The sequence below is a fragment of the Tauraco erythrolophus genome, chromosome 19 (assembly GCF_009769465.1).
Source record: "Tauraco erythrolophus isolate bTauEry1 chromosome 19, bTauEry1.pri, whole genome shotgun sequence".
NCBI lineage: Eukaryota > Metazoa > Chordata > Aves > Musophagiformes > Musophagidae > Tauraco > Tauraco erythrolophus.
Window position 1 is genome coordinate 2,214,507 of NC_141483.1, and position 24,021 is coordinate 2,238,527.

At 54.0% G+C, this 24,021-nt stretch overlaps 1 protein-coding gene across 1 annotated transcript in view; it reads left to right on the plus strand.

Annotated features, from left to right (window-relative positions):
- The first annotated feature begins 2,904 nt into the window (after positions 1 to 2,904).
- Positions 2,905 to 24,021, plus strand: part of NOS1 (nitric oxide synthase 1) — a 37,919-nt gene continuing 16,802 nt past the window's right edge. Inside the window, exons 1-10 of the mRNA XM_086623695.1 lie at positions 2,905 to 3,636; positions 12,783 to 12,800; positions 13,002 to 13,088; positions 18,400 to 18,537; positions 18,994 to 19,139; positions 19,501 to 19,663; positions 20,896 to 20,987; positions 21,563 to 21,704; positions 22,401 to 22,540; positions 22,942 to 23,116. Coding sequence (XP_086479821.1) covers positions 13,002 to 13,088; positions 18,400 to 18,537; positions 18,994 to 19,139; positions 19,501 to 19,663; positions 20,896 to 20,987; positions 21,563 to 21,704; positions 22,401 to 22,540; positions 22,942 to 23,116 — 1,083 coding nt within the window. The 5' untranslated portion in view covers positions 2,905 to 3,636; positions 12,783 to 12,800. The remainder of the gene's footprint in view (positions 3,637 to 12,782; positions 12,801 to 13,001; positions 13,089 to 18,399; positions 18,538 to 18,993; positions 19,140 to 19,500; positions 19,664 to 20,895; positions 20,988 to 21,562; positions 21,705 to 22,400; positions 22,541 to 22,941; positions 23,117 to 24,021) is intronic.

Sequence of the window (24,021 nt, forward strand, 5' to 3'; positions counted from 1 at the left end):
GCAATAATGTTTCCCAAGATCTTGCAGGCTGGAGCTGCATATTTGTAACAAATTATAAGCTTTGCTATAAGCTTTTTGGTGAAAAGGATTGGAAATCAGCCTGGTGGGAGAAGAACGAGGGACAGTAAACATTTTGGGGTTTCTCAGCTCTTTGGGGTAGAGAAGGACCCTTCCTGGTGAGCTCAGCGTTGCCCCACTCCCCCGCTGTAGTACGGAGTCGAGCTGGCCTGGTTGGCATCATCTCATCTGGCTCTTGGAGCATCCACCCACCAGAGATGCTGGGTGCTGACAGGGGCTCACGTCAGGCAGTCCCGGCGTGGCCGCGGTGCCACCGAGATGGGCACGATGCGAACGCAGACAGCACCGACTGCCCGGGCTTTGTGAGCGCTGCGTGGCCGGCGACTGACCCGGAGCAAATAACGGGAACAGGGTTGTCCTGTTGAAGGAAAGCCGACGGTCCCACGCTCGTGTGTTCTTCCACTGCTTTCAAAGCTCCTTCGTCCTTACGGCATCAGCTACTACACGAGAAACGGGTCCCGCGGGAATCGGCGGCTCGCCTGGGTGTCAGGGTGACGGTCACCTTGTTTGTGGGCTGCTGGGAGTGCGGTGAGGGAAAGGCAGAGCCTGGGCAGGGAGAAGGAAGCTAGTCCGGTGGTTTGGCACCAGCACCAAAGAGCCTGCGGAAAAAGGGGAAGACTCGTCCAGGGCCCCACTGCGTCCAGTGCGGCCAGTGAAAGAGGGATGGAGGGGCGGGAAAGGGGAGGAGGAGATGGAGAGCACCTTCCCTGTAGAAGCAGATCTCTGCTTCCCTCTGTCCTCCCCAAATATTTCACCTTCCCTCCCCAGGTGGCCTGAGGCTCCAGAGATGTCCTGAGGCTCCGGAGATGTCCGGCTCTGCTGCCCGAGCCCTCCGCGGTGGCACAGCCCATGACAGCTGGCCCAGGTCCTGCTCTGGTGACCTCCACTTGCAGGAAGTCGCCCAGTAATTAGGGCTTATGTCACCCGGGTTAATTAGCCCATGAGGAGGTGACTCCCCACCGACCTATTCGGGTGGCATCTAACCCTTTGTATACCACCGCTGCTCCACAGGGATGAGAAACAGCAGGAGAAGGGCAAGAGGCGTTAAATCCATCAGCTCGGGTTATCGGGCTCCAACTGCTTTATTCTTTACTCGCCTGTGAAGAGCCAGTCTGGGGTCGGCAGCCGTCGTCACATGGGGATTAAAACACTCGAGTGAGTTAATGCCAGGGCTAGTGTCGTGGCTCTGCTCCTCAGATCCCTTTTTTTCGCATCCTGGTGCTGGAGGGAGCTGCTGGCAGAGGGAGGGCAAAGGGGGGGGCTCTGGGTCTGAAGGTGCAAATGCTGAATGTGCTGCCTTGGGGAGTCAGGAGAGCGTTTTCCTTGGCACATCAGTGCGGATCTAGTGCCCTCTGTTCTCTCCCCGAAATTCCGATTTCAGAAAAGAAAAGAAGGCATCTGCCTTTCAGCTTGCTGCTAAATGTCAGGGCACAGGCACGGAGAGGAAAGTTCTCCAGAGCATCTCAGAGGGGAACGCGGAGAGGATTTGGGAGTTACGGAGCTATGGAGTGCGAGCGTAGGCACGTCAGAGCGGGGTCCCATCAGGAGTCAATGAGACGTGGCTCCTGGAGCCGTGCGGGGGCTGTAGGAAGTCATGCCCAGCTGCACGAGGTTCCCCAAAGAGCTGGGGAAACTCATTGCGCATTCCCCTCCGGATGCTTTTCCATCAGCTAAAGCAGTTTTCTGGGGATCTGTTCAGAATGGGATGGCCGGGCTGGGCACGGGGGAGCAACAGCTTTGCCTCCCATGTCTCGGTGCCAGGTTTGAAATATGGGGAGAGGAGGAGCGAGTCAGGCTGAGGCTGCGATCGCTGCAGCTGGGCTTAAAAGCACTTGTTGTGGCTAGTGCTCTGCTGTCAGCCAGGGTGAGGGGAGCTGAACGTCCTCTTCCACCCCCTCGCCTGGCTTGTGACTGCTGCTCTTTCTCCCAGAGCATCGAAACGGTCTCGGTATGACAGCACCTACGGAAGAGGTTTTATCCTGGGCAGGGCCATACGTCCCCTATCCGGCCACCCCAATCCATCTCGACCATCAGGTTGCTGGATACGCGGAGAAAACGCCCGGAGATAAGATCCTCCTGCCAAGCTCGGCGCAGCTTGACCCGCTTGCACCCCTCGCTCGCACCCGCGCAGCAAAGCGAGGGGGGCCCGCTCCAGGCTGTCCAGCAGCCCCCTCCCAGGGCTCCCTGGCATCCCCCCCCGCGCTTTCCTGGCCCCCGCCAAACAGATGGTGCCGATTTTCGCAGGGGGAGCGGAGGAAACAAAGCCCAGAGCGACGGGAGGCTGCAGCCTGTCTCCCAAACGCAGCCCGGGGGATGACATCTGCGGGGACGGGCTGCTGCGTGCGCGTGTCGGTGGCGTGTTGAGCCCCGTGCTGAGCCGGCGCTCACGCCTGCCCTGGCTCACTTTTCTTTCTCCTTTGTTTGTTTTTTTGTCTCCTTTCTAGATAAAGAAGCTCGCAGCCCCTTTGCGGGGATGTCGGTGAAGAGCACGGGCTGCATCCCCGCCTCTGCCTGGCGCAGGACCAGAGGCTGACGGGAAGCTGGAATGTTGTCTCCTCTGGCCCCTGCTTGGCTGCGCGATGCCCAGCACTGCCCGCCGTGCCCACCCTGCCCCTAGCCTTGCCTTCCACCAGTGATACACCCCGCCCTCCCCAGGACATCACTTTGGGAGAGAGGCAGCAGAAAAGAGGGATGCTGCAGAATTAAAAGCCGAAGAGTTGCCCCCATTGCCCACCTCGCCGTGGATAAGCATCGTGGGTGGTGAATTCCTCTGTGCTCAGTGGCTGGCGAGGTCCTGGTCCGCAGGCTCAAAGAGTGGGGGCTGCCATGGAAGAAAATGTGTTTAGTGTGCAGCAGATACAGCCCAACGTCATCTCGGTGAGGCTCTTCAAGCGCAAGGTGGGCGGCCTCGGCTTCCTGGTGAAGGAACGCGTCAGTAAACCGCCCGTCATCATCTCGGACCTGATCCGGGGAGGAGCTGCAGAGCAGAGTGGCCTCATCCAGGCTGGGGACATCATTTTAGCCGTCAATGGCAGGCCCCTGGTGGACATGAGCTATGAGACCGCACTGGAGATACTGAGAAGCATCGCCTCCGAGACCTACGTGGTCCTCATCTTGCGGGGCCCTGAGGGCTTCACCACTCACCTGGAGACCACTTTTGCAGGTGACGGGACACCAAAAACCATCCGTGTCACCAGACCCCTCTGCCCGACTCCGAAGGCAGTCGACTTGTCCAATCCAAGCCTGCACAGCAAAGAGCAGCCACCGCCCGCAGCCGACCGCACCATGGGATCCCTGTGGACAAGAGAGATGGGGCGGGAGGTGGAGCCGATGGTCCACGTTAACGGCGTCGTTACCGGCAGCAAAGGGCAGGATGGTGGGAAGGGGAAGGAGGGTGCTTGTGGTCACCCTTGCCTCAACGGCGGCGTGGAAGACAATGAGCTGCTCAAAGAAATCGAGCCCGTCCTGGATCTCCTGAAGAGCAGCAGTAAGGACAGCGATGGAGATGCACCCTCCAAGGTAGAGACAAGAGATATAGAAGTCCAGGTGGACTGGTAGGTCCTTAAATACATTTTTTTACATTTGGTGAAACGTGCTGGTTTTGGCTACCCAAGGCAGCTGGTTTAGTTGTCGGTGGGCACCTCTCCAGAAATGGCTGCTGTCTGACACAGCAGGATGGAGATGGAGAGGAAGGGATGCAAAAAAAAAGAAGGGGAAGGGGTTGATGAGGGGGAGATAAAAGGAATGAAAAATTGGGAGTAGGTGGTGGAAGAAAGGAAGAAGGATGTGAGCGTGGGAAATCAGGGAGACAGCAGGAGTCACATCTCGTGGAAAGATGTGGTGGGTCGTGGGCTGGGCTAGGATTTGTTTCTGTTCCGTGTTCTCAATCTCACTTGTTTTAAGCTTTAAACAAAATCCCGTGCCTCAGTTTCCCCACCTGCCAGATCAGACTCATGGTATTGTCTGTCCTTGCCATTCCACTTTGGAGCTCTCCCCTTGAAATCTGCTATTGATTAACTGCCGGAGTGGGAGGAGGAAGGTCAGACGGGCAGAGTACGATGCTTCCCAGGAGAAACGAGTTTCAAAAACCTTCTGTGCTTTTGGCAGTCAGGCTCTGGTTTGAGGAGGGGAGAGGAGAGCCCTCATCCAGCTCCAGCTGAAGCCAAGGGGACCCCTGTGCAAGGACAGCGGGACCTCTCCCGGGTGCTCCCATCTTCCACCAAGGGGGGGAATGTTTCCCGTCAGGAGCTCAGAAACACCCATCCCTTGTTGAAACACAACAGCAGGGCCGTTGGATTGAAATATATTATTTCAATACCCGTACGACAAGAGCGGGGACGTACGGTTGTTGCGTGCTCTTGAGGAGGGTGAAGTCCCACCACGAGAGTGGAACTGCTTCATTTCTGATATTTGCTTCTGCAAGGGGCCATGTGCGCGGCGTTGCCGTTTCCCTGCCGTGTACACCATGGCTGCGGAGCCAAAGCAGCTCCCTGCGGCCCTTCCTGCTTTGCAAAACGGTCTTGGAAGCTATTTTATTTTATTTTTTTTTTATTCCATACCGTCTCTCTCGCCTCCTGGCCATTTATTAGCCGTGATAAGTTGCCTCTTCCCGTTGCCTTTCCCCAAGTCCCCGAAGGCGTTTTAGCAGCGGCGAGTGCCGCAGCGGGTTGTGGCTGCCCTTGGTTATTCGACCGGCTGTAAAAGCCTCCTGGGTCCGCTCGAGCTGGTGATCTCGATTCCGTGACGGAGGGATTTGTAACTTCAAATTCCCTTGCTGCACCTTCTTCTGTAGGGAAGGGGAAAAAAAAATTGTATTCTTTTTTTTTTGATCGGAAACTTTCTCTCTCTGGAATGGGGTACTTTTCTTTTTCCGCGGAGGACACGGTTACTCAAAGCCTGTTTGGGTAGTCCCACTGAGTCAAAGGGAAAAAAAATCAGCTGATTTTTTTTCCCTCTGACTCAGTGGGACCACTGGAACGGGCTGGTGGCAGATGTCTGGGGAAGAGCGGTGGGACACGGCACTCTCAGGGACATCCTTCCCCACCGTCCCCTCCCCATCACACACACCCCCCAGGTCTCAGCATGCTCGGCTGCTTTCAAAAACCCTTGGTTTTGGTCTCTGGAATTTCACCCCTTAAGCCCAGCACTCTCCATGGAAGGCTGAGGGCTACTTGCCTGGACCACACATGCTTTAATCCTGTATAAACCCATCCCTGGAGGAACCTGGTTGAAGGAATCAAAGAATTGAGACCTTGAAGGGGTTGTGCTTGGTGACAGGTCCAACAAAATACACAGGGGTGCTTAAAAGTCCCTTCTGTCCCTCTGTTTTGTGGTGGAGCTGGGGTCATAAGCTTGGGACACGATCCCAAGCATTGATAGAAGGTACAGCCTCACCCTTTGAACTGTCCCCCGCAGTGACTCCATCCCATCCCATCCCACCAGTTTTAGGTTCTCCAAGGAAATTCTGCTTTGGCTGAAGGAAAGGATGAAAAATGTGATATTTTTCTTTGAGGAGTCTCTTCTACTCATAAAGAGATTAAACCAAAACACTTTGAATTCACTTAAACTGAAGGACCTCAAACCAGCAAGAATATTAGCGAAGTAGGTACTTCACCAAAACTCCGTTCGCTTTATTTTTCAATATACTTAGAAAAAAATATTCTATGTAATCTATGTACCTCGGGACTGAAAATCCACTTCTCAGCCAAAATTAGTCTTCAGTCTTTCGCTTGATGAAAAGCTGCAGCCTCTCTCCTGCAGCAGGACTCTGTAGGAGCCAGAAGACCCGGGCTTGAGCGGAGAAGTGGAGAAGGAGATATACTGCAGGGAAAACTCGTTGAGAGCCACTCTGCAGGGTAAAGGGCATTTCTCAGCCGTCTGTCCTCCCACTCCTGCGACGGGCTGGAGATGATTCACCTCCTCTGCTTGGTCTCAGACAGAGCCAGGGCATCGTGAAGGTCTTCTAGAGTGAGAGTTTTCTTGGTCCATAGGAGAAGTATGGAAAGGTCGGGGAGCAATGGGGAGCGGGTAACTGAGGAGGCTGTGTTGGTTGATGCCAAAGAAATGCCAAAAATAAATAAGCAAGGCTTATCAGATTGATGCAGCTCCAGCGCTGTAGGCTGCGACTTCTCCAGGCTTGAGGGGGGAGGCAGCAAAGCTGGCGTTACTCAGGACAGGAATAGAGCTCTACCTAGACCCCGGGAGAGTGCAAAACCTCGCCCAAGGTTGAGCTTGACACCTGCAGCCTGGACCACTTGACCATCGGTCCAGCTGGAGATGGTGGTCTCGGGGCCAATCTTGTTCTGCCTCCGTCTTCTCCTGGTGCTGACCTTCACAGCCTGTGGCACTTTGTCAAAGCTGGTCTGGCTTGCAGAGCTGTGACAGCTTTCCTAGGGCAGAAAGGAGTGGTACAAGTTTGAGATCATTCACAAGGAGCCGAATGCTCCTTGTTCAAGGTGGGCTTTGTCGAAATCGACCCCAAAACTACACCCGATGCTTTGGGCTTCCAGCCCATGTCTCTAACGCTACTTGCAAGGAAAACTGGAAACTCTGAAGTTTGCTTTGGGGAGAGGAAAATCAGTTCATCTCCATCCCCTGCACCCATGGTCTGCACTCCCGGGGCGAGTTGTCCGTGCGGTGACCTGGCTTTTGCTCCCTGCTGATTTCCAGCTGTAAGGTGCCCTGGGTCCACGGCGTGTGCCCGTGGGATGGGCTGTGACCACGGCTGAATGTCCACTACTGGGCCGAAGTCATCCGTGATGAAGTCGATCAGCGGATGGAAGTGGGGCGCAAGGTATGATGAGAGCTGGCATTTCTGCCATCAGGCTCACCGTGGGCTAGAAAACAAAAATAGAGTTTGATTCACTGGCTGCCAGCTAACCCAGGTCTGTTTTTCCCTCTGAGCTCTAGGGAGATTGTCATGTCCCATCTTCCCTCCCTCTCCCCCCCTCCGCCGAGTTGCCAGTATTTATTTTCCTTCTCAGGTTTATTCCATAACATGAACAGCATGATGGAAACATGGCAGTTTCGACCCGAAAAGCAGCATCAGCAGCCCTGAGAGGGAGAAGTGTGCTGAGAGCAGGAATTCTGTTTATGAAGGGTTTCAAGGTTTCAGGCTCCATCCTGCATTGGAACAAACCCCATAATTTTGTGGTTCTTGAAGAGAAAATTCTCTTCCTCCCACCTCCTTCGCCGCCGCCAAAAATCCCTTTGTGTTGCTCAAAACATTTCATTTGCATTTCTGATGCCATCGTTATTCTGTACTTGGCCACGAAACTTTAAAACCTCTGAAATGAAAAGGTTCCCTGAAACTCTCGTGTTATTGCCGTTCCGCAAAGCGGGGAAGGAGGAAGCTTTGGCAGCAAATAACCCTCCCCGTCTCCCTCGGAGGATTCTTCTTCCTTGTCACTCTGACTACGTCAGTCTAACCCAGAGAGGCATTTGGTGCCTCCAAACAGCATATTCCCCCCAAACATACCCCTCTCAGACCCAGCTCCAAAGCCACCGTCACCCACGCAGCCCCCTGTGCTGATGCTGCCTCTTGCATCCCATGGGACGGCCGTTCTCCTTGGTGGTCCCAGCAGACGAACTCGTGGCTCTATGCTCTCCTGGAGGACCTGAACCACCTATGGCCTTCCGATAGGATGGTGAGGCTGGAATTCTCTGGGTGCTCTTTGGGCATGGCTGGGGAGGGACGAGCACAGTGGTTGCAGGTTGCCTCTAATGCTGGCTGAACCTCAAATGATGCTGATGGGACTTTGGGATCGCTGGGATCTGTTCCCAGGTCTTTATCTGTCAAGGCCTACTCAACGGTGTTTACCAACCCCTGTTGCACGGGTCTCTCTCCAAGGCTGCTCTGTGCAGCTCACCTGGCTCGTTAGTCCCTAAGCCCGGCTCCGGGCACAGCCCAGCGACACTCTGACCTTCTGAGGGTGCAAGATCCTCTTCAAGCTGTGCCACATGCCGGTCGGCAAGGCTTTTGGTCCTCTTCCTTCGGCACCGTTCAAGCTCCTCTTTCTCATTTAGGAAGTGGTTTCTTGCCTTGATCGCTCTGCAGTCGCCCTCTCCGGGCACGCTGGCCCTGCCGGCTCTCTGGAGAGCACATCCCACCTTTTGGAGTTCTTCCTTCTGCTTCCAACATTCCTGCTTCTTTCCTGAGCTCTGCACCCTGCAAATCCCAGCTCCTGCCCCGTCCCTGCACCCACCTCTCCCTCCCACCCGTGCCGTTGTACAAGACCTTGCCTTACCCCTCCCAGCAACCAGGTGAGGAGCCCGCAGCCAGACTTTTCCAATCTCTCAGGCCCTGAGCTGCCCCAGGCGTGTGATAACGAGGAATTATTACCCTCTGAGGATGCCGTGCCCTCTGGGATATGGTTTTCCATGGGGCAAAAGAAAGGGGAGAGCTGTTTACCCCAACATCGGGCACTGGAATGGGGAACAACGCTGCAGAGCCTTGCAGCCACCGCTAAGGACACAGCAGGAGAAGGGAAGGAAGGAAGAAGAAGGTATTTTTCTCCCGCAGCTTGGAGCAAGCGGTGTGCACACACCCGAGGCTCTCACACAGGTCCCAAGCGCCCGCGTAGGGTGTCCGGCTGCCGGGATGAAGGCCTGGAAGGAGTCCGTCCCCCACGGTCACAGCACCGGGCGCTGCCCTCGGCATCACAGCGCGAAGAGCCGTCATCGGGAGCGTGGACATCCGTGTCTTCAGCGGTTCATCCAAATTGGCTCCCGGGGATTGCAGCAGCCAGCGGTGCCTCTCGTCTCCGCCTGGAAATCAGAGAGATCCTTCTGCCGAGCAAATTCAAAGGAGCCAAGTGACAAACTTTTTTTTTTGCTCCTCTTCCGTGTTTTTTTTTTTCTTCCCCTCTCTTTCTTTTTGGAAAAGCTTTGGAGAAATTTCTCAAAAGGGCTGTCTCAGCAACTTCCCTTCTGCCTCATCACTCCGAGCACTGCAACATCATCAAATTAGTCAAAAGAAAACAGTGGTGCCTCTCATTTCTCCAAGCAGCCAGATGCTCTTCCCGAGGTGAGGCAGCATCCAAGGCCGTGCCTGTGCACCAGTGCGGGACGGCAGAATTCCGCTTCCTTTTTTTTTAACCAACAAATTCCGCTTTCGGAACAAAAGACTACCTCAAATGGGGTCCCTTCCCCAAAACTCACTCTGGATCCAAAATGTTTTGTTAAGGCTGAAGTAGTATTTATCAGATCTGGCAGTGGGATCTCCAGATCCTGGATCTGGCCTTTGGGAGAGTTCAGCCAAACAAGCGACTCCCTGGAGCTGCCCAACCTGGCTGCCTCGAAACCCCCCTCGGGGGAACTGCTCCCTCCCCGTTGCTCACCGGGAACCCGTGAGAACGCTCCTTTGGGCTCCCCTGTCAATAAAGTGCTTTTGGAATCATCACCCGGAGGCTGAGCCGTGGCACAGTGTTTTGGCCATCCTGCCAGGCTCCTTGAGCGTGTCCTCATACCAGTGTGGCCGGTCACCCCACGTCTCCGCTGGTGGCTGGGGAAGCCAAGTCAAGAGAGGAAAATAACTGACCCGAAAGACCCTGTTCCTGTCCGAGCTTGCAAACAAGGCAGTTGAGAAATGGGCAGGAAATAATCGTAAAATGAAGCAATTGATCTTTTTTTATTTTTTTTCACCCCCATCTGGGGTGAGGCTGTGCCTGCTCTCAATGGGCTTTTCTCTCCCTGCCTCTCTCCAAAAGACAGAGCCGGATACTTCTGGGCAGCCTCATCCGGGAGAGGTCTGTGCTGGCTCGGCGCAGGGGCACGCACCCGATGGACCTCCCCAGCTGGCAAACTGCGGCATGACACCGGCGCGGAGGCGAGAGGCACAACCACCAGCTCAGTCTGATGGCTTTGTTGCAGCTACGCTTGACCGCGCGTCTAGGGCAGAGCCCGAGGGTGAGGGCAGCACCTCGCTGCCGCAGCCCTAAGTCCCCCAAGGACACCAGTACCCAACCCGTTCCTGCCCCAGTTGCAAACACGCAATGGGACGTGGAGCGTTTGCTCCTGAGTATCCAACCCTTGATGGCCATCTGGACTTCACTGTTCCTCAGGATGCTGCATCTTGCTCCTTGGGTGATGCTGGAGGCCAGTGAACAGGAGAGGCGCCCCACTCCAGAGATACTTGTAATACACAACGTAGCCGACCGCAGCGATGACTTAATTCAGGCATCTGGTCTTTTTCCGTGCTGTTGGCACAGGTATCAGCATTTATGGCTTTGCTGGTGTGGAGGCAATGAGATTATCCATGCAGCCTCCCAGCCGGCACCTCCGGCTGCTGCTGCCGATTGATGGATTCCTCTCCAAAGTTCCCTCATGCTGGCAGATGCCCGTTCAGACAGCCTTGCAAACACCTTCCTGGAAACTGCAGGTCATGCCAGGCGCCTGCAGACGTCTGCTCAGTGCCATTTTGGAGGCACCCGTGGGATATCTGGCACGCTGGGGTTGGTCTGTCCAAGCCTCTCCTGTCTGCCTAGAGGCCAAGTCTGACCCTGGAGAGGCACCGTGGTCTCCTCAGGAGGCAGATTCCCTCTGCTTAGTCCCAGGCACCAGTAAAGCCAAGGGATTTCTTCCGTCACCCTATGGATTTAGTGCTTGTGTCTTGATTTTGGGCCAGTTACGGGGAGCAGCAGGTTGGGGCTCATCAGCTGCAAGAGATGGGTCATGTACACTCATCATTTCAGGTGCTCGGTGGCTCTGTGTTGACCTGTCTCTACTCTTCTTGATATGATGGGGCTCAGGGCAAGACAGCAGGCGTGTGCAGCCGTGGGAATCAGTATTCTCTGGGAGGTTTAATAGCTGGCCTTGACTTACGGGGAAGAGCCAGAGTTGCTGAATTTTCATCCTGCTAATCCTCTGTCTCGCTGCTGGGAATTGTCTCGATGGAGTTGGCTGAACGTGTCAAGAGACTCTGAGCTTCCCCCTTGGATGGGCTGGTAGAGGGCAGAGTGGGTGCTATGTGGTTCATGGTTGTCCCCAGCCCCGGGACGTGCGTGGCCACCGTGTAGCAGAGGGCCAGGACCTGTTGACTTTGGCTGCGGCTGTGCGGTGGGTGGGGTTTCTTGTGGTTTATCTGATTGAAACCATTTCAGGCGCTGGTAGGAGCAGCCAAGTCACAAAAGAACAGCTTTTTTTTCCTTGGGGGGGCATACAAAACCCAGTAAAAAGGGCCCCTAAGGCACCTCTACCTCCTCACTTGCACCAAGCTGGCCACTTTCACCCTAGGGCAGCCAACGCTTGGAAGGTGTCCAGGAGCACAGTGTAGTATTTTGGCAGCTGAACATTGCTCTGTAAAGGCAGAAAAATTACAGAAAACTTAGAGCACAGGGAGATCATCTTTAAGTGAAGTATTTTTCTTAAGCTGTACCTAAATATACGAGCTGGAGGGCCAAGAGGATTGTGAAATTGCATTAGTTTGTACGTATGTGCGTTCCTGTGACAGTGTCAAGAGCACCGTGTTGGTGTGAATTATAGAATCACAGAACGGTTTGGGTTGGAAGGGACCTCCAAGATCATCCAGTTCCAACCCCCCTGCCATGGGCAGGGACACCCTCCACTACACCAGGTTGCTCAAAGCCTCATCCAACCTGGCCTTGAACACTTCCAGGGATGGGGCAGCGCAACTTCTCTGGGCAACCTGTGCCAGTGCCTCACCACCCTCTTGTAAAAAATTTCTTCCTTATATTTAATCAAAATCTTCTCTCTCTCAGTTTAAAGCCATTGCCCCTTGTCCTATCACTACATGCCCTTGGCAAAGTCCTGAGTGCAAGTGTCCTACTTTGGTCTGTGCCCAAAGCCCGCCGTGGTTAATGGGAAGGCTCATTACTGACTTTAGCAGGCATCTGGAAGGCTTTTAAGAACTGACAGCAGGAGCAAAACAATTGCCAGAGCACATTACCTCTGTGGTGCGTTGAGCAAAGGCAGCGTGGCTGCGAGCCGCGGGGCTGTGCCCGTCCTGCCCTGTGGCCCCATCCAGCCCAACCCATGGAGCTCCTTCCCATGTGTGGCCTCCCCAGGGCGGTCGGTGCCTTCGGCGCGGATGCCGCAGCCTGCCTTCTCTGAATACCACGTCTCTAAACCCCATTTGTTTTTCTCCTTCCCGAGGGCTCTTATGGCAGTGGTTTTCCATCATCTGCTTGGGTGGCATTTAACAGCCTCACCGACATCCCGCCGTACGTTCCCCGGGCGAGACGTGCGTGGTAGACCCTGTGTGCTGGGACTTCCACCAGCCTTGCCGCGCGCTGGGACAGCCTCAGCCCAGCCCTACCCACGTCTCCAGCTCCGTGGAGGCAAATCCATCAGTTTGCTTGAGTGAAATCGCTTACGCTCGCCGGCATTTGCAGCATCTGTAAAGGTCAGGAAGAGGAGAGAGAGCTGTCTCTCCCTCCTGGGAGCCACCTATTTTTTCTTGGCTTTTTTCCTTCTCCTCCGCTCATAAACACCAAGCGACTCTGCAAACCCGGCTGGATTTGCGATGAGGTTTTGCCATGAGGTTTTGCAGCTGGAATTGCACGTGGCTCTCCTTCCCCCAGCTCCGTGCTTGCTTTTGCAGAGCTCCAGCTTGGGTTTTTGGGGTGCAGAGGTGTAGCCCCACTGGAGCCAGCGTTGGGGCAGGGGTTTCCTGTCGTTTCGCAGGTGCTGCGCTCGCCTACACGGCGAAATTTCCGTTGTGTTTGGGGTGCCCTCGCCGTGGTGAGTCACAGCCGAGTCCAAGCGTTTCCTCCCCTCCTGCAGGATGATGCACAAGTTTTCCCTCCTGCGGGAAGGAGCTGGAGGAGGTCCTGGAGCCATCTCTCGGGGACCTGACCCCGTGGTCCCAGCACCCAGCCATCCTCCGGCCCCCTGACCTAAATGGTTTTTAACCCTTCAGTTTCAGGGAAGGGGAAAACAAGCCACAGAAAGCCTTACCGGCTCAGATGGAGAACGACCGTGTCTTCGGTGACCTGTGGGGGAAGAGCAACGTGCCTGTGGTCCTGAACAACCCCTACTCCGAAGCAGACCAGGTAAGAGCCTGAGGTTGTGCTGGTTTGGGTGGGAAGGGAGTTTGGGGGTACGTGACCCATTCTGGTGGGCTCTTGCACCACAGAGAACCTGCAAGGACTACATGGGCTACCCTGAAGACCTTTGAATCCAAGAGCTGGAGTTGATGGGGTGTAGAGCTCATTTGGTCCAGAAGCTGAATTCCCCATGGTTCGGGCAGGGTATAGGTCGCTGGAGAATGATGCTCTTCATCCAAGGAGCCAGAGTGGGATGGGAGCACAGCCAGGGACCAGGACTCTGAAACCTCCCTTGGGACTGTCGTCCCTTTTCGTGGCAACGAGCCGAGTTGCGTCGTTAAGGTCGTTTTGATTCATATGACGGTAATTCAATAGAGCACTTCAGATTATACGTTGCACGGTGCCTTTTCATCTCCTCACGCTCCACGAACATAAATTCTCAGGCTTCCTTGCCAAAAGTGGATTAACTCCACGTTTGTAGCGAAGCCAGAGACGTAAGGCAGAGCCTGCCAGGCCAGAAAGATCACCTCGGGGAAAACATGACGTGCGTGAGCACTGCCAAGCCTGTTTGGGCAAATGTGTCTCCCTGATGGGATTAACCAGCAGCAGGGCAGGACACGGGGGACCAGCCTGGAGACCATTTGGTCTCCTTGCCCCACCGTATTTCTCAGGGTGACGTAGTAAGGACTGTTTTCCAAGGCAGGGGAGAAAAATGATTTCATGGTCACATGAAGAATTCTGAGAAAATCAGTATTTCCTCAGCTCAGGAACATCCTCAGCAGGTACCTCTGGCTGGTGCATCTTCAGCTCCAACGAGCTGCAATGGAAGGCTCCTGGCTGATGTGCCCCGTGCAGACCACCATGGGGTGGGTGCCACTCGTGGTGTGGTTGACACCCAAGATGTTGAGTCATTCCCCCTGTACCAGGAGCTCCGTTATTTCTCCTGGGACTCCAGAGCAGAACGATGTTGACGGGCGCTTTCGCAGCACGCGGTGTTGAAGGCTCATGGGACACACGAGATCTGTTGTACAGGTGCTGATGCACGTGCAAGGTGACTGAGATACTCCTGACCATGCCAGCCTCGCTGCACGGCTTTAACCAACCTGCTTGGGTGCTTAGATGGAGTCAGGAGCCATTTCCATCCTCCTCTCACCTGGCTGCAGCTCCAGATTGTGGCCAGCTCTCCCAGCAGCACAGACGACCTCATGGCAGGTATCATCCGACATTGGCACACGCAAACAGGTGCATCCCAGAGCTGCAACACACTTTGTCCAGCCGCTGGAGAGCCATCCCCAGGCAGCCCCACGGCCGGCCGCGCGGTTGATGTGCTGTGGCAATATCAGGAGCCCGTCTGGCCCGAGGACAAGTCGCTGCTCCAGTCCCTTTGTTCCAGCTCTGGAAGGACACCGTCTTTCTGCCGCCTTCGCTAAGCTCCTTGCGTGAACGTGTCTGTTACTATAAGCACTTTAGAACCTCCTGTGTTCAGAGCTTATTTTCTCTCCGTGTTAGGGCTGCCAAAACCCCCAGTCTTAAGCTGCTATTAAACTCTTTAATATTTTTTATTTTTTTCACTAGATGTGCAGCTTTCTTTTATCCTTCTCATCCCCAAATGGCTCTGCCTGCTCTTCTGGAGGCAGCTGGGGTTTGCCCCCACGCTCCCTGCAGCCGTTCCCCGGGGCTGCCTGCGGTCAAGGCCACAGAAGTTCTGTCGAGCTGGAGTAAACGCCAGTAACACAGGGGCCAGTCAAGCCAAGGGTGAACTTTTTATACACGTTGTTCTTTAGAGCAGGATTTGGTGGATTCACTTGGCCAGGTGGGGAATGCTCACTGAGGCTTGTAATAAGGTGCTGAAAGACCCGTTGGGCAGCGATCCCTATCCGTTTTTAAATTTTTTTTTTTGGCAAAATCACGCAGTGTGTTTTGCTTGTTTCCCAGGAGCCCCATCCCACCGATGATGGAAAAATCCTGACTGATGGAAAAATGTTGTCACTGCGTGAGTCGTATTTCAGCCGGTACAGATTGATTTGTTAGGAGCCCCCGGGGAGGGGGATGTCCATGTATCTGGCAGAGGAAGGGAGTCACATCACCTCCACGCTTGTGAGGATGATTTACAGCTTTATAAAAGTGAAAAACACACTTTCAGCTAACGGGGTTAAAGCGGTCTGGAAGGAAACGTCACCATGTCGGTGTGTCTATGACCTGGGCTGATGCTGCAGACCTCGTCCTCCCGGAGTCAGTGCCTTCCATGCCATGGGCACCAGGATCCCCAGCTGGGACACGGGAGGAAGGCTGAGCCCGTGAAGCTCTGTGCCCAGGGTGATGCTTCCTGCCGTTCCAGCCCTGGGAAGCAGCCGGGGCCGGCCGCGTTTCTCTGCTGCCTCTGGAAGAGCCGCAGACAGCTTGCAAGCTGCGCGCTGACGATAAGTGCCAACACGCTCCCTGCTAAAAGCTGTTTGCATAACGCGTGTGCGCCTCGACTGCTACGTTAGTCTCTCCGTTTGTCCCGCTCTTGAGTCACTAACATCACAGCTGCCTAATTAAAACATGAAAGGATCTCACGCAACCTCCCCGACAGAACCAGGGGTAGTATTTGGCTTCAGCTGTGCCGCACAGAGAAGACACACACACACACACAGCGCTCTTTCCCAGTTTCTTCTGGGCGTTGCTGTCTCCGCAGCTGCTCTGCGATGCGGTTGCCAGACCTGGCACCTCTGTTTCTTGTAGGTGGTGTCTCCTCAGCTGCTCCAGCCTGGCTGGCATCCCAGGGACTCGACAGGTCTCTGTGCCGTGACCCTCTTGCAGCAAAGGGTCAACCTTTGCCAGTCCCTGCAGGGACCAGGCAAAATGGAAAGGGAGCATCTTTGAGAGAGGTTTATGGTAGAACATCCGTAGGCAGATGTTAAGCAGCTAATGTCCACCAGCTCGGACCATGAGCTTGCTCACTTCAAGGACTGCTAAATCTGGATTCATAACACGTTCTTGGGCCATACTTGTTCTAGAAAGATGTTGGTTTTGGGCAGCGCACCTCCTAAGTCACACTGAAACCCTGTCAGCAAATCAAAACTAACTCAGAATAAAAAAGCCCTTCTGGATATGACCAACGCTTTCTGCTTGGTGCTTCTAATTTCTGGCAGGTAGAGGTACAGGTGAGGATTGGGTTTGTTTGCATTTTTGACCGGCAGTTTTCCACTGTGTTTTGCCAATCTCATGGGGCTGCCCTGAGCAGCCATGCTCAGAAGAAGGTGGTAGATTATCCTCCTTGGTCCTAAGGGTGGCCCAGGTTGGTTCAGAGAGCACAGGATGCTGTCAGTGCCTCAGGAACAATTTAATTTTCTTGAAAGAGTAAAATGAGCAGAAAAAAATGACCAGGCACTGCCACTGCCATAATTCAGGTCAGCTTCCCCAAAACTGAAAAAAAAAAAAGAACTTAGGGCAAGAAAATAGGGAAAGAAAATAGGGCATTTCCAGCAGTACATTTAGCAGGTTCTCTTTGTTTCCTACTGGTTTTGAGCTCTATAGGAAGTCTTATATTTGTTTTCTGCAGCATGGAAAGGGGGAGCTGAGACCCACTGCGTGGTCACTTGGCTTCAAAATACTCCTTGGGAGGATCACAGGATTGGTGACACAAGGAGTGTCACAGGGACCCGTGACAGCAGCCTGAGCACCAGCAGAGAACCGCGAGGACCAAAGAAGGTCCTACTCCATCCCCTTCCATCCTCTGTCTCTTCCTCCCAGCACATGCTTTCAGTGCAGGGCATTACACTGGGAGCCTCAAGGTGCTCGACAGCAAAACCTCTATTTTCCAAGGAAAAAAAAGAAAGTGTGGAGCATATGGTAAAAACAAAGACAGGGTAAAAAATATGGCCAACCTTGCCACCGGGGCAATGCAGCAGTGTCTGCTCAGCCCGCGCATCAGTCTCGTGATCGACCAGGCGTCAGTCTCTCTCTGCTTCGGAAAAGCAGAGTGATCCTCTGACGAAGTAAGGATGAGTTGGAGCTGGAGCCTCAGCTGCTTTTGTCATCCTCGTGGCCCCTGTTGCTTTCCCTCCTGAGTTTGCTCATCAGCAAAAGGGGTTTTTTTTTAGGCAAGAGCTTCTACCACTGCATGCTGGCTCTTCTTCAGCTGGTCCTTCAGGCCATGGTGTTGGATTTGTGCTATTGCTGCTAGTCCATGAGCTGCAACCGTGACAGGAGCCCAGAACCACCAAAAAGGAGGGTGAGGAAAGGAGGGTGACGTTCTGCAGAGCTCTGCTGAAGGCAGTGGCATCTTTAAAAGACCTTGTGGATGGATTAGAAAGGGACATAAGCTACAGGGTTCACGTAAGAAGGCTACATCAAAACCAGGTCCAAGCCCAGATCTACTTTGCAGAGACACAAGCCTTTAAGTGGTATCAAATATAATCAGGTTTTGATGGGACACACTGGTGGGATCAGGTCTCCCCTTGAAATCTTCAGCAGCCGTTGAGGTTGCAGTGGCTGAATTTCACCCTCCTGTAAGATCTGATTCCTAGAAGACACGTCTCTGCTTTCCAGGGCCACCATGGATCTCGCTGTCCCGTGGTGCGCTGGCAGACACTGATTGCTCTTTAAGTTTCTAAGTGCTCGGGGAGAATAAAGGTCACGGTGGAAACACTAGATATTATCTGTGAAAACATGTGCAAATACAAGCACCAGCAGCCAGCTCTTCTCATGACATCTCTCTGCTGGCGTCCTCGTCTCGGCGCGTAGCTCCAGACGTGCCGGATGAGCACGGCCTGACGCAGAGCATCAGGGAGGGCTGGAGGTTCAGAGCTGGGACTGAACTAATCTAACTATGCATAATGCAGCAGTGCTCCCACTTGCTTAATTCATCCATCCTTATTCCTACGATCTTCCAGCACTGATATCAAAGGAGATGTGCCTTCGACTTGCCCGGAGGAACGATTGGCTGTTAGCTCTATCTCACAGTGCTCGTGTCAGCGAGCCAGAGCTTGGCACGTGTAAAACCTGAGCAGGTGATGCTCCTTAAAAAGAAACATCTAATATCTTTTAGAGAGGTAAGTCTTCCACTGGGAAACTTGAACACAACGTTCTCCTAAGTCACTTTTCTGCTTTTTAACTTTTCTACAGGACTTCTCCATTCCATTGAGAGTTGGTTGCTCCATTGTAGGATCCCAAATGCTGCCAATATTTGGATCACATACCTTGTCTTGCTATTTTATCCCTAGGATTTAAGCACAGGCATCCACTAATGCAAGATGCTGCTTGTTGTCATGGTCTTTTCCCTGTATCTCGTTGATGAATACTAACCTTGTGCCTGGTCTTCACTGTTGTCCAGCCACCACCATCCGGGCGGCAGTCCCCAACCAAGAACACAGTGAATGGAAGTCCTTCCAAATGCCCGCGGTTTGTCAAAATCAAGAACTGGGAGACAGGCTCCGTGCTTCATGACACTTTGCACCTCAAGACTGCAATGGTGAGTAGAGTTGATAGGACTCACCAGAAGTTGTCTGAGCATAATTGAGCGGATTACGGTGTTTCTGAGATGGCTTTACCTGGAAATGCAGAACGGGATGAATTCAGGCCAATCTTCTTGTCTCTGGTGGTGTCGGAATTTCAAACCTCTGGTGCAGAAAGCTGGGTGAGAGGGAAGTCCATCTGGGAGAAATAAGGAAAAGCATATGACTTTATGCCAAGCTGGAGCACGATTCTAGTGACCCCCAATTGTCTGTATCAGGTGCACATGCTTGAGCTGTCTCACACAACGTTTCTGATAGGCGTGACAGCAAATAAGCTGGAAATGTTCCTGTTTGTCACAGATGCCACCAAATTCTGTGTAGCTAATCGTTGACTTCCCCCAGCCAAGCTCAGCTCATGTAACCAAAAGTGCTGCAGTAACCCAAGGCACACGTGTCTCTTTCCGTCTCATCAGGCCACCGCGTGCACCGAGCAGATCTGCATGGGCTCAGTAATGACCCCGAGCCAGCACGTCCGCAAGTCAGAAGATACCAGGACAAAAGAGGAGGTGCTCCTCTTGGCTAAGGACTTCATTGACCAGTACTACTCCTCCATAAAGAGGTAATATTATTGGCTGGAGAAGGTCGCATGCCCTGGCTGCTGCTTATGCTGAGATGACACATATGATGATCTGGTCTTCCGCACTTGCGAGTCAAAGCAGGGTGAGACTGTGGTGCTCCACGTTCAGCTGCTTCCACAGGGGAGTTCCATCCCTAGCATTTGTTGCGTGCCTCTGTGCAAATCGCTGACCTCTCCCATTTGCACTTGGTCATCTGTTACCTGAAAGCACACACGTGTGCGTGTGTGTGTGCACACGTGTGCTAAAGAAAGAAAGAACTCGTGCCCAGGTGGAGAGCAGCAGGATTCCCTGCGCTCCGCCCAGGTTGGTGACTGCCATCTCCTCCCTTCCCCACACATGCAGATCTGGCTCCAAGGCCCACATGGAAAGGCTGGAGGAAGTGACCAAGGAGATTGAAGCCACTGATACCTACCAGCTGCGGGACACAGAGTTGATCTACGGAGCCAAGCATGCCTGGAGAAACGCAGCCCGCTGCGTGGGCAGGATTCAGTGGTCCAAGCTGCAGGTGAGCACCAGCACAGCTGGAGATAGCTGGCAAGTTGTCTGCCAAAGGATGCACAGGAGTTCTGGAGAGGCAAATCCTGCTCTTCAAATACCCGGGGACGCACAGGTACGGTTGGGGGTGATGACCACACAGCAGCTGCGCTCTCCTCGACAGCTTTGGGGATGCACAGGCTGGGAAGTCAACAGGAGCTGGGAAAGCATCCGTGGGGTAGGTGTAGCTGAGGTGTCTGAAATGGGGCCAACTGGAAGCTGGCATCTAGAGCAGATTTTTCCAAAATGAGATACTGCTCCGATATCTCACATGCTGCTTCCAAAACTCTGCCTGGAGAGAGGCAGCAGAACACACTCATCCTCGGTACAGAGACGCTATGGCAGGAGGAGATTTGGCTCAGTGCCCTGTTGACTAGTGGGAAGCGTAGAGTAGGATCTGAATTAGGGATCTCTAGTGGAATCCCTTGGTACAGAGACGATGTCTCCCTCTGTGACCTGCAGCACAGCTCAAGTGCTGCTGAGCAATTCTTGTGGCTGCTTTGCCCAGGGTATGGACACTGCCTGGGGCCAGGAAGCTGGGCCTCCATCATGCCCAGCTTAGCCAGCTCTTCTTTTCCACTGTTTCTTTTGGCATAGCTGAACCTTGGGGGAAGCTGTTTCTGCCAGAAGTTGTCTTCAAGCCTCCTGTTGACCCTCTTTCCTGGTTTCCCCATTCTTTTGTAGATGCTCCATCCCTGGGAAACATTGAAGTTCAGGTTGGACAGGGCTCTGAGCAACCTGATCTAGTTGAAGATGTCCCTTCTCATGGCAGGAGGGTTGGACTAGATGACCTTTAAAGGTCTCTTCCAACCCAAACTGTTCTATGATTCCCCACCCTCTCAGTGTCCCTCAGACCTGACCGACACCTGCACTATTTCAGCTTTGAGTCTTGATCTACAAGAGACAAAGAGCAGAAACCAAAACTGCTGGTGGATAAACCAGGAACAGCAGCAGGTGGGGAGCACTGGATTGAGGAGGTTTCTGCCTGAGCAGCAGACGACTCACCTCTCCAAAGCAGAAGGGGCAGCTGGATTAGACATCCATGTCTTGTAAAGGCAGAGGACACATAGTTGTGGAGCTTTAGACACCTAACAAGCCATGGAGGCCTCTAGGGCTTTCCCTGTGCTGTGTTTCTTCTGCTCAGCTTTGCCTTAGGAATTGGAGCATCCTGTAGCATCACCACAGTTGCTTCCACTGTTTCAGGTGTTTGATGCCCGGGACTGCACCACAGCCCATGGGATGTTCAACTATATCTGCAACCACATCAAATACGCCACCAACAAAGGGAACCTCAGGTGAGCCACCGGGCAGTCACCAGGGTTTATATCTGAAGGCCTCTGGGTGTGTGCCAACCCAGCTCCAGGCCCTGCTGATGTTGTCTCCTTTAGCAGCCGCGACACAACAGGATGGTTGTAGCCAGCACCAGTCCTGGGGAGCATTAGAGGGACCTGATGGTGGGAGAAGGTGTCCTTCTGATCCAAATATGTCTCTTCTGGCTCTCTGTGGGACCTCACAGGGCAGATATTCCAATTATTTCTCCTTTCTCATATTCTGCATTAAACGCAGAGCACGGGCTGCCCTCCACATCCATCTGAAACCCCACGTCAGCAGCCAGCTTCTGCCTGGAGCTGAATCACTGGAAACACCCCAAATTCCAGAGCTGGAGCGCACCTGGCCATGACTTCTTCTGGTTAAGAAAATATAGTAGATGCTTGGGGCTTGTCCAAGGCGCAAGCAGAGTTGGTGCAGAGGGTGGTGGCAGGCAGAGCCAGCACCTTTCCCCTGCAGCACTCTGCCATTCCTCTGATGACTCCTGTCCTGCGCCCATGCGACGTCCTTGGCACTCACCGCCGCTGCCTCTTCCCTCCAGATCTGCTATCACCATCTTCCCGCAGCGGACGGACAGCAAGCACGACTTCCGCATCTGGAACGCCCAGCTCATCCGCTACGCTGGCTACAAGCAGCCTGACGGCTCTATCCTGGGAGACCCCGCAAACGTGGAGCTGACGGAGGTACCGGCTGAAGCCATCCTTCCCGGGCACCGTGGGCATGGGGCTGGTGGGGGCATGCAGAAGCTCTGACCACGCCAGAAGTGAGGAGCATGCTGGGTCCAGCAGGGTTTATCACAACAAAGTGAAGCTGGATTTGTCCCACCCTCATATTTTTCCCCAGGAATAAAGGCTGTTTCCCCCATGCAGGCGTTGGCCATAGCTGCACTCAAAGACTCTTATCTCATCATGCTTTTGCTGAGAAGGGGTCTCAGTGGTGCTGGGGGAGCTGCTGCAGGAGGACCTGCGTGCCCACTGCTGACCTGGGCAGTGGGAATCAGAAATGGGATTTGCCTTTTGCCGTTGCCTGTTGGCACTGCCCTGCTCGGCTCTTCCCACACCCCTCTGCTTTCCTCACCCGTTTTCCCCTTCACCATGACAGACACAATTAGGGTAAGCAGCTTCTTCAGAGCCGTGATCCTCCTTGGGGGTGTAGTTCCAGGCTCATTTTCAGCCCAAATCCCCCTTACCTGGCCGTGGGTTGGCTGCGACAAGCAGCACCGTGTCATAGCTCCCTTGGACACAGGTCATTACTCGACCGTAAGGGCTGAGATGCTGTTAGGAGACACTGCTCAGCACTGTGCACCTCCCTGCCCATGATGTTTGAAGAGCAGGTGATCTGTGGGGGACTTCTAAACCCCACCTTCATTTTTCCTGTAGATCTGCATTCAGCAAGGGTGGAAGGCACCACATGGGCGCTTCGATATCTTGCCTCTGCTCCTCCAAGCCAACGGCAACGATCCAGAGCTCTTCGAAATTCCCCCAGAGCTTGTGCTGGAAGTGCCCATCCGGCATCCCAAGTAAGTCAGAGTAAGCCCCAAAACTGCTCGAGATCAGCAGGACTCAACTCCACCTCTTGTGCTTGGTCTTCTCTTGCCATGGCTTGGGTGCTTTACCCAAGACCCTCTTCCAGGTCTTCCATCTGCTCTGATGTAAAGCTGGCAGAGCCTGGAGGTGGAAAGCAAGTTGTGTCCTTGTCTCAGGGCTGGTTTCCCTTTCCTTGAAGTCTACCAGGACTCAGGCCACTCTGTAATGCTCCTGATATACCACTTTCTCCCCGGAAACAGCCCCTAAGGGAAATATTGCCTCCAGGAACCGTTCTGCTCATGTGTCCTTCAGCCTGGTGGCTGGTAGCAAAGTAACCTCCTCCATTGGGCAGGGGAGGTCCAGCTGGTTGCCTAACCCTGTTGTATCTTGGCAGGTTTGAATGGTTTAAGGACCTGGGCCTGAAGTGGTATGGCTTGCCAGCAGTTTCCAACATGCTCCTCGAGATCGGTGGCTTGGAGTTTTCCGCCTGCCCCTTCAGCGGCTGGTACATGGGCACGGAGATTGGGGTCCGGGACTACTGTGACAACTCTCGCTACAACATACTGGAGGTAATTCCCCCTCCTCAAGGAGGTCAGGTGCTCCTGGGGTGTGTGTGAAGTTACTGGGGAGCAGGCAGGACACTGGGAGAGTGTTGCCTTGAGTGGGAGAGTACAGGACATCCAAGTCGCCCTTAGATAGGGCAGTTCAATTTTCCTGGAGCCACATGGCCTAGGGTGTGATGGGCTGGCAAGTGTTTTTGTGTCCTATGGGGCTAGCTGGTATCTAACACAGCAAGTATGTTGCCTGCTGAGCTTCCCATAGACTTCTCCAAGCGTCTTATGGATCAGCAGGCACCTGGTCATGTGCTTGAGTGAGGTCAAGTGCTAAGACGTGGTGGGGCTGAGACACTTGGTGACTACTCAAGGACATGCCTGCCCATGGGGAACCTCGAGCTGGCTCCTCTGGAGCGCTCTACCATGGCTCGGGGACTCCCTGCACTGGGGACAGGGTGAGTCAGAGACAAAGTCAAGCCATGGAGAAGTGCTGGTGCAGGGGATCTGCACCCATCAAGGGTGGCTCCTTTGCCCTTCCAAGGGGCATGTTGTGTTACTTGGAGGGGCTGCATCCCTCCCCAGTTGCTTGAAAACCAGAGGGGTGAGAGCAAGAGTGTGTGTGCACACTCATCTGTGGTAGCATTTGGGGAAGGACTCCAGGTAGAAGAAACAGTCTGAGAAAGAACAGAGTTTGGGAGCAGCAGAGGGTCTGGCATGGGAAGGGGTATAAGGCCTGCTCCTCCCAGTACATGGATCACCACCATCTCCTGCTGTCCCATGGACCCACCCGTTTCTTCTGCTCCTACAAAGAGCAACTGCTCTTGATGGCCCTTTTCAGCAGCATTTAGGTGTCTTCCTGTGCCCAGGGGAGGAAGGGAGGCCAGACTGGCCTTGCTCATGTTACGGAGAGGAAAAGGTCG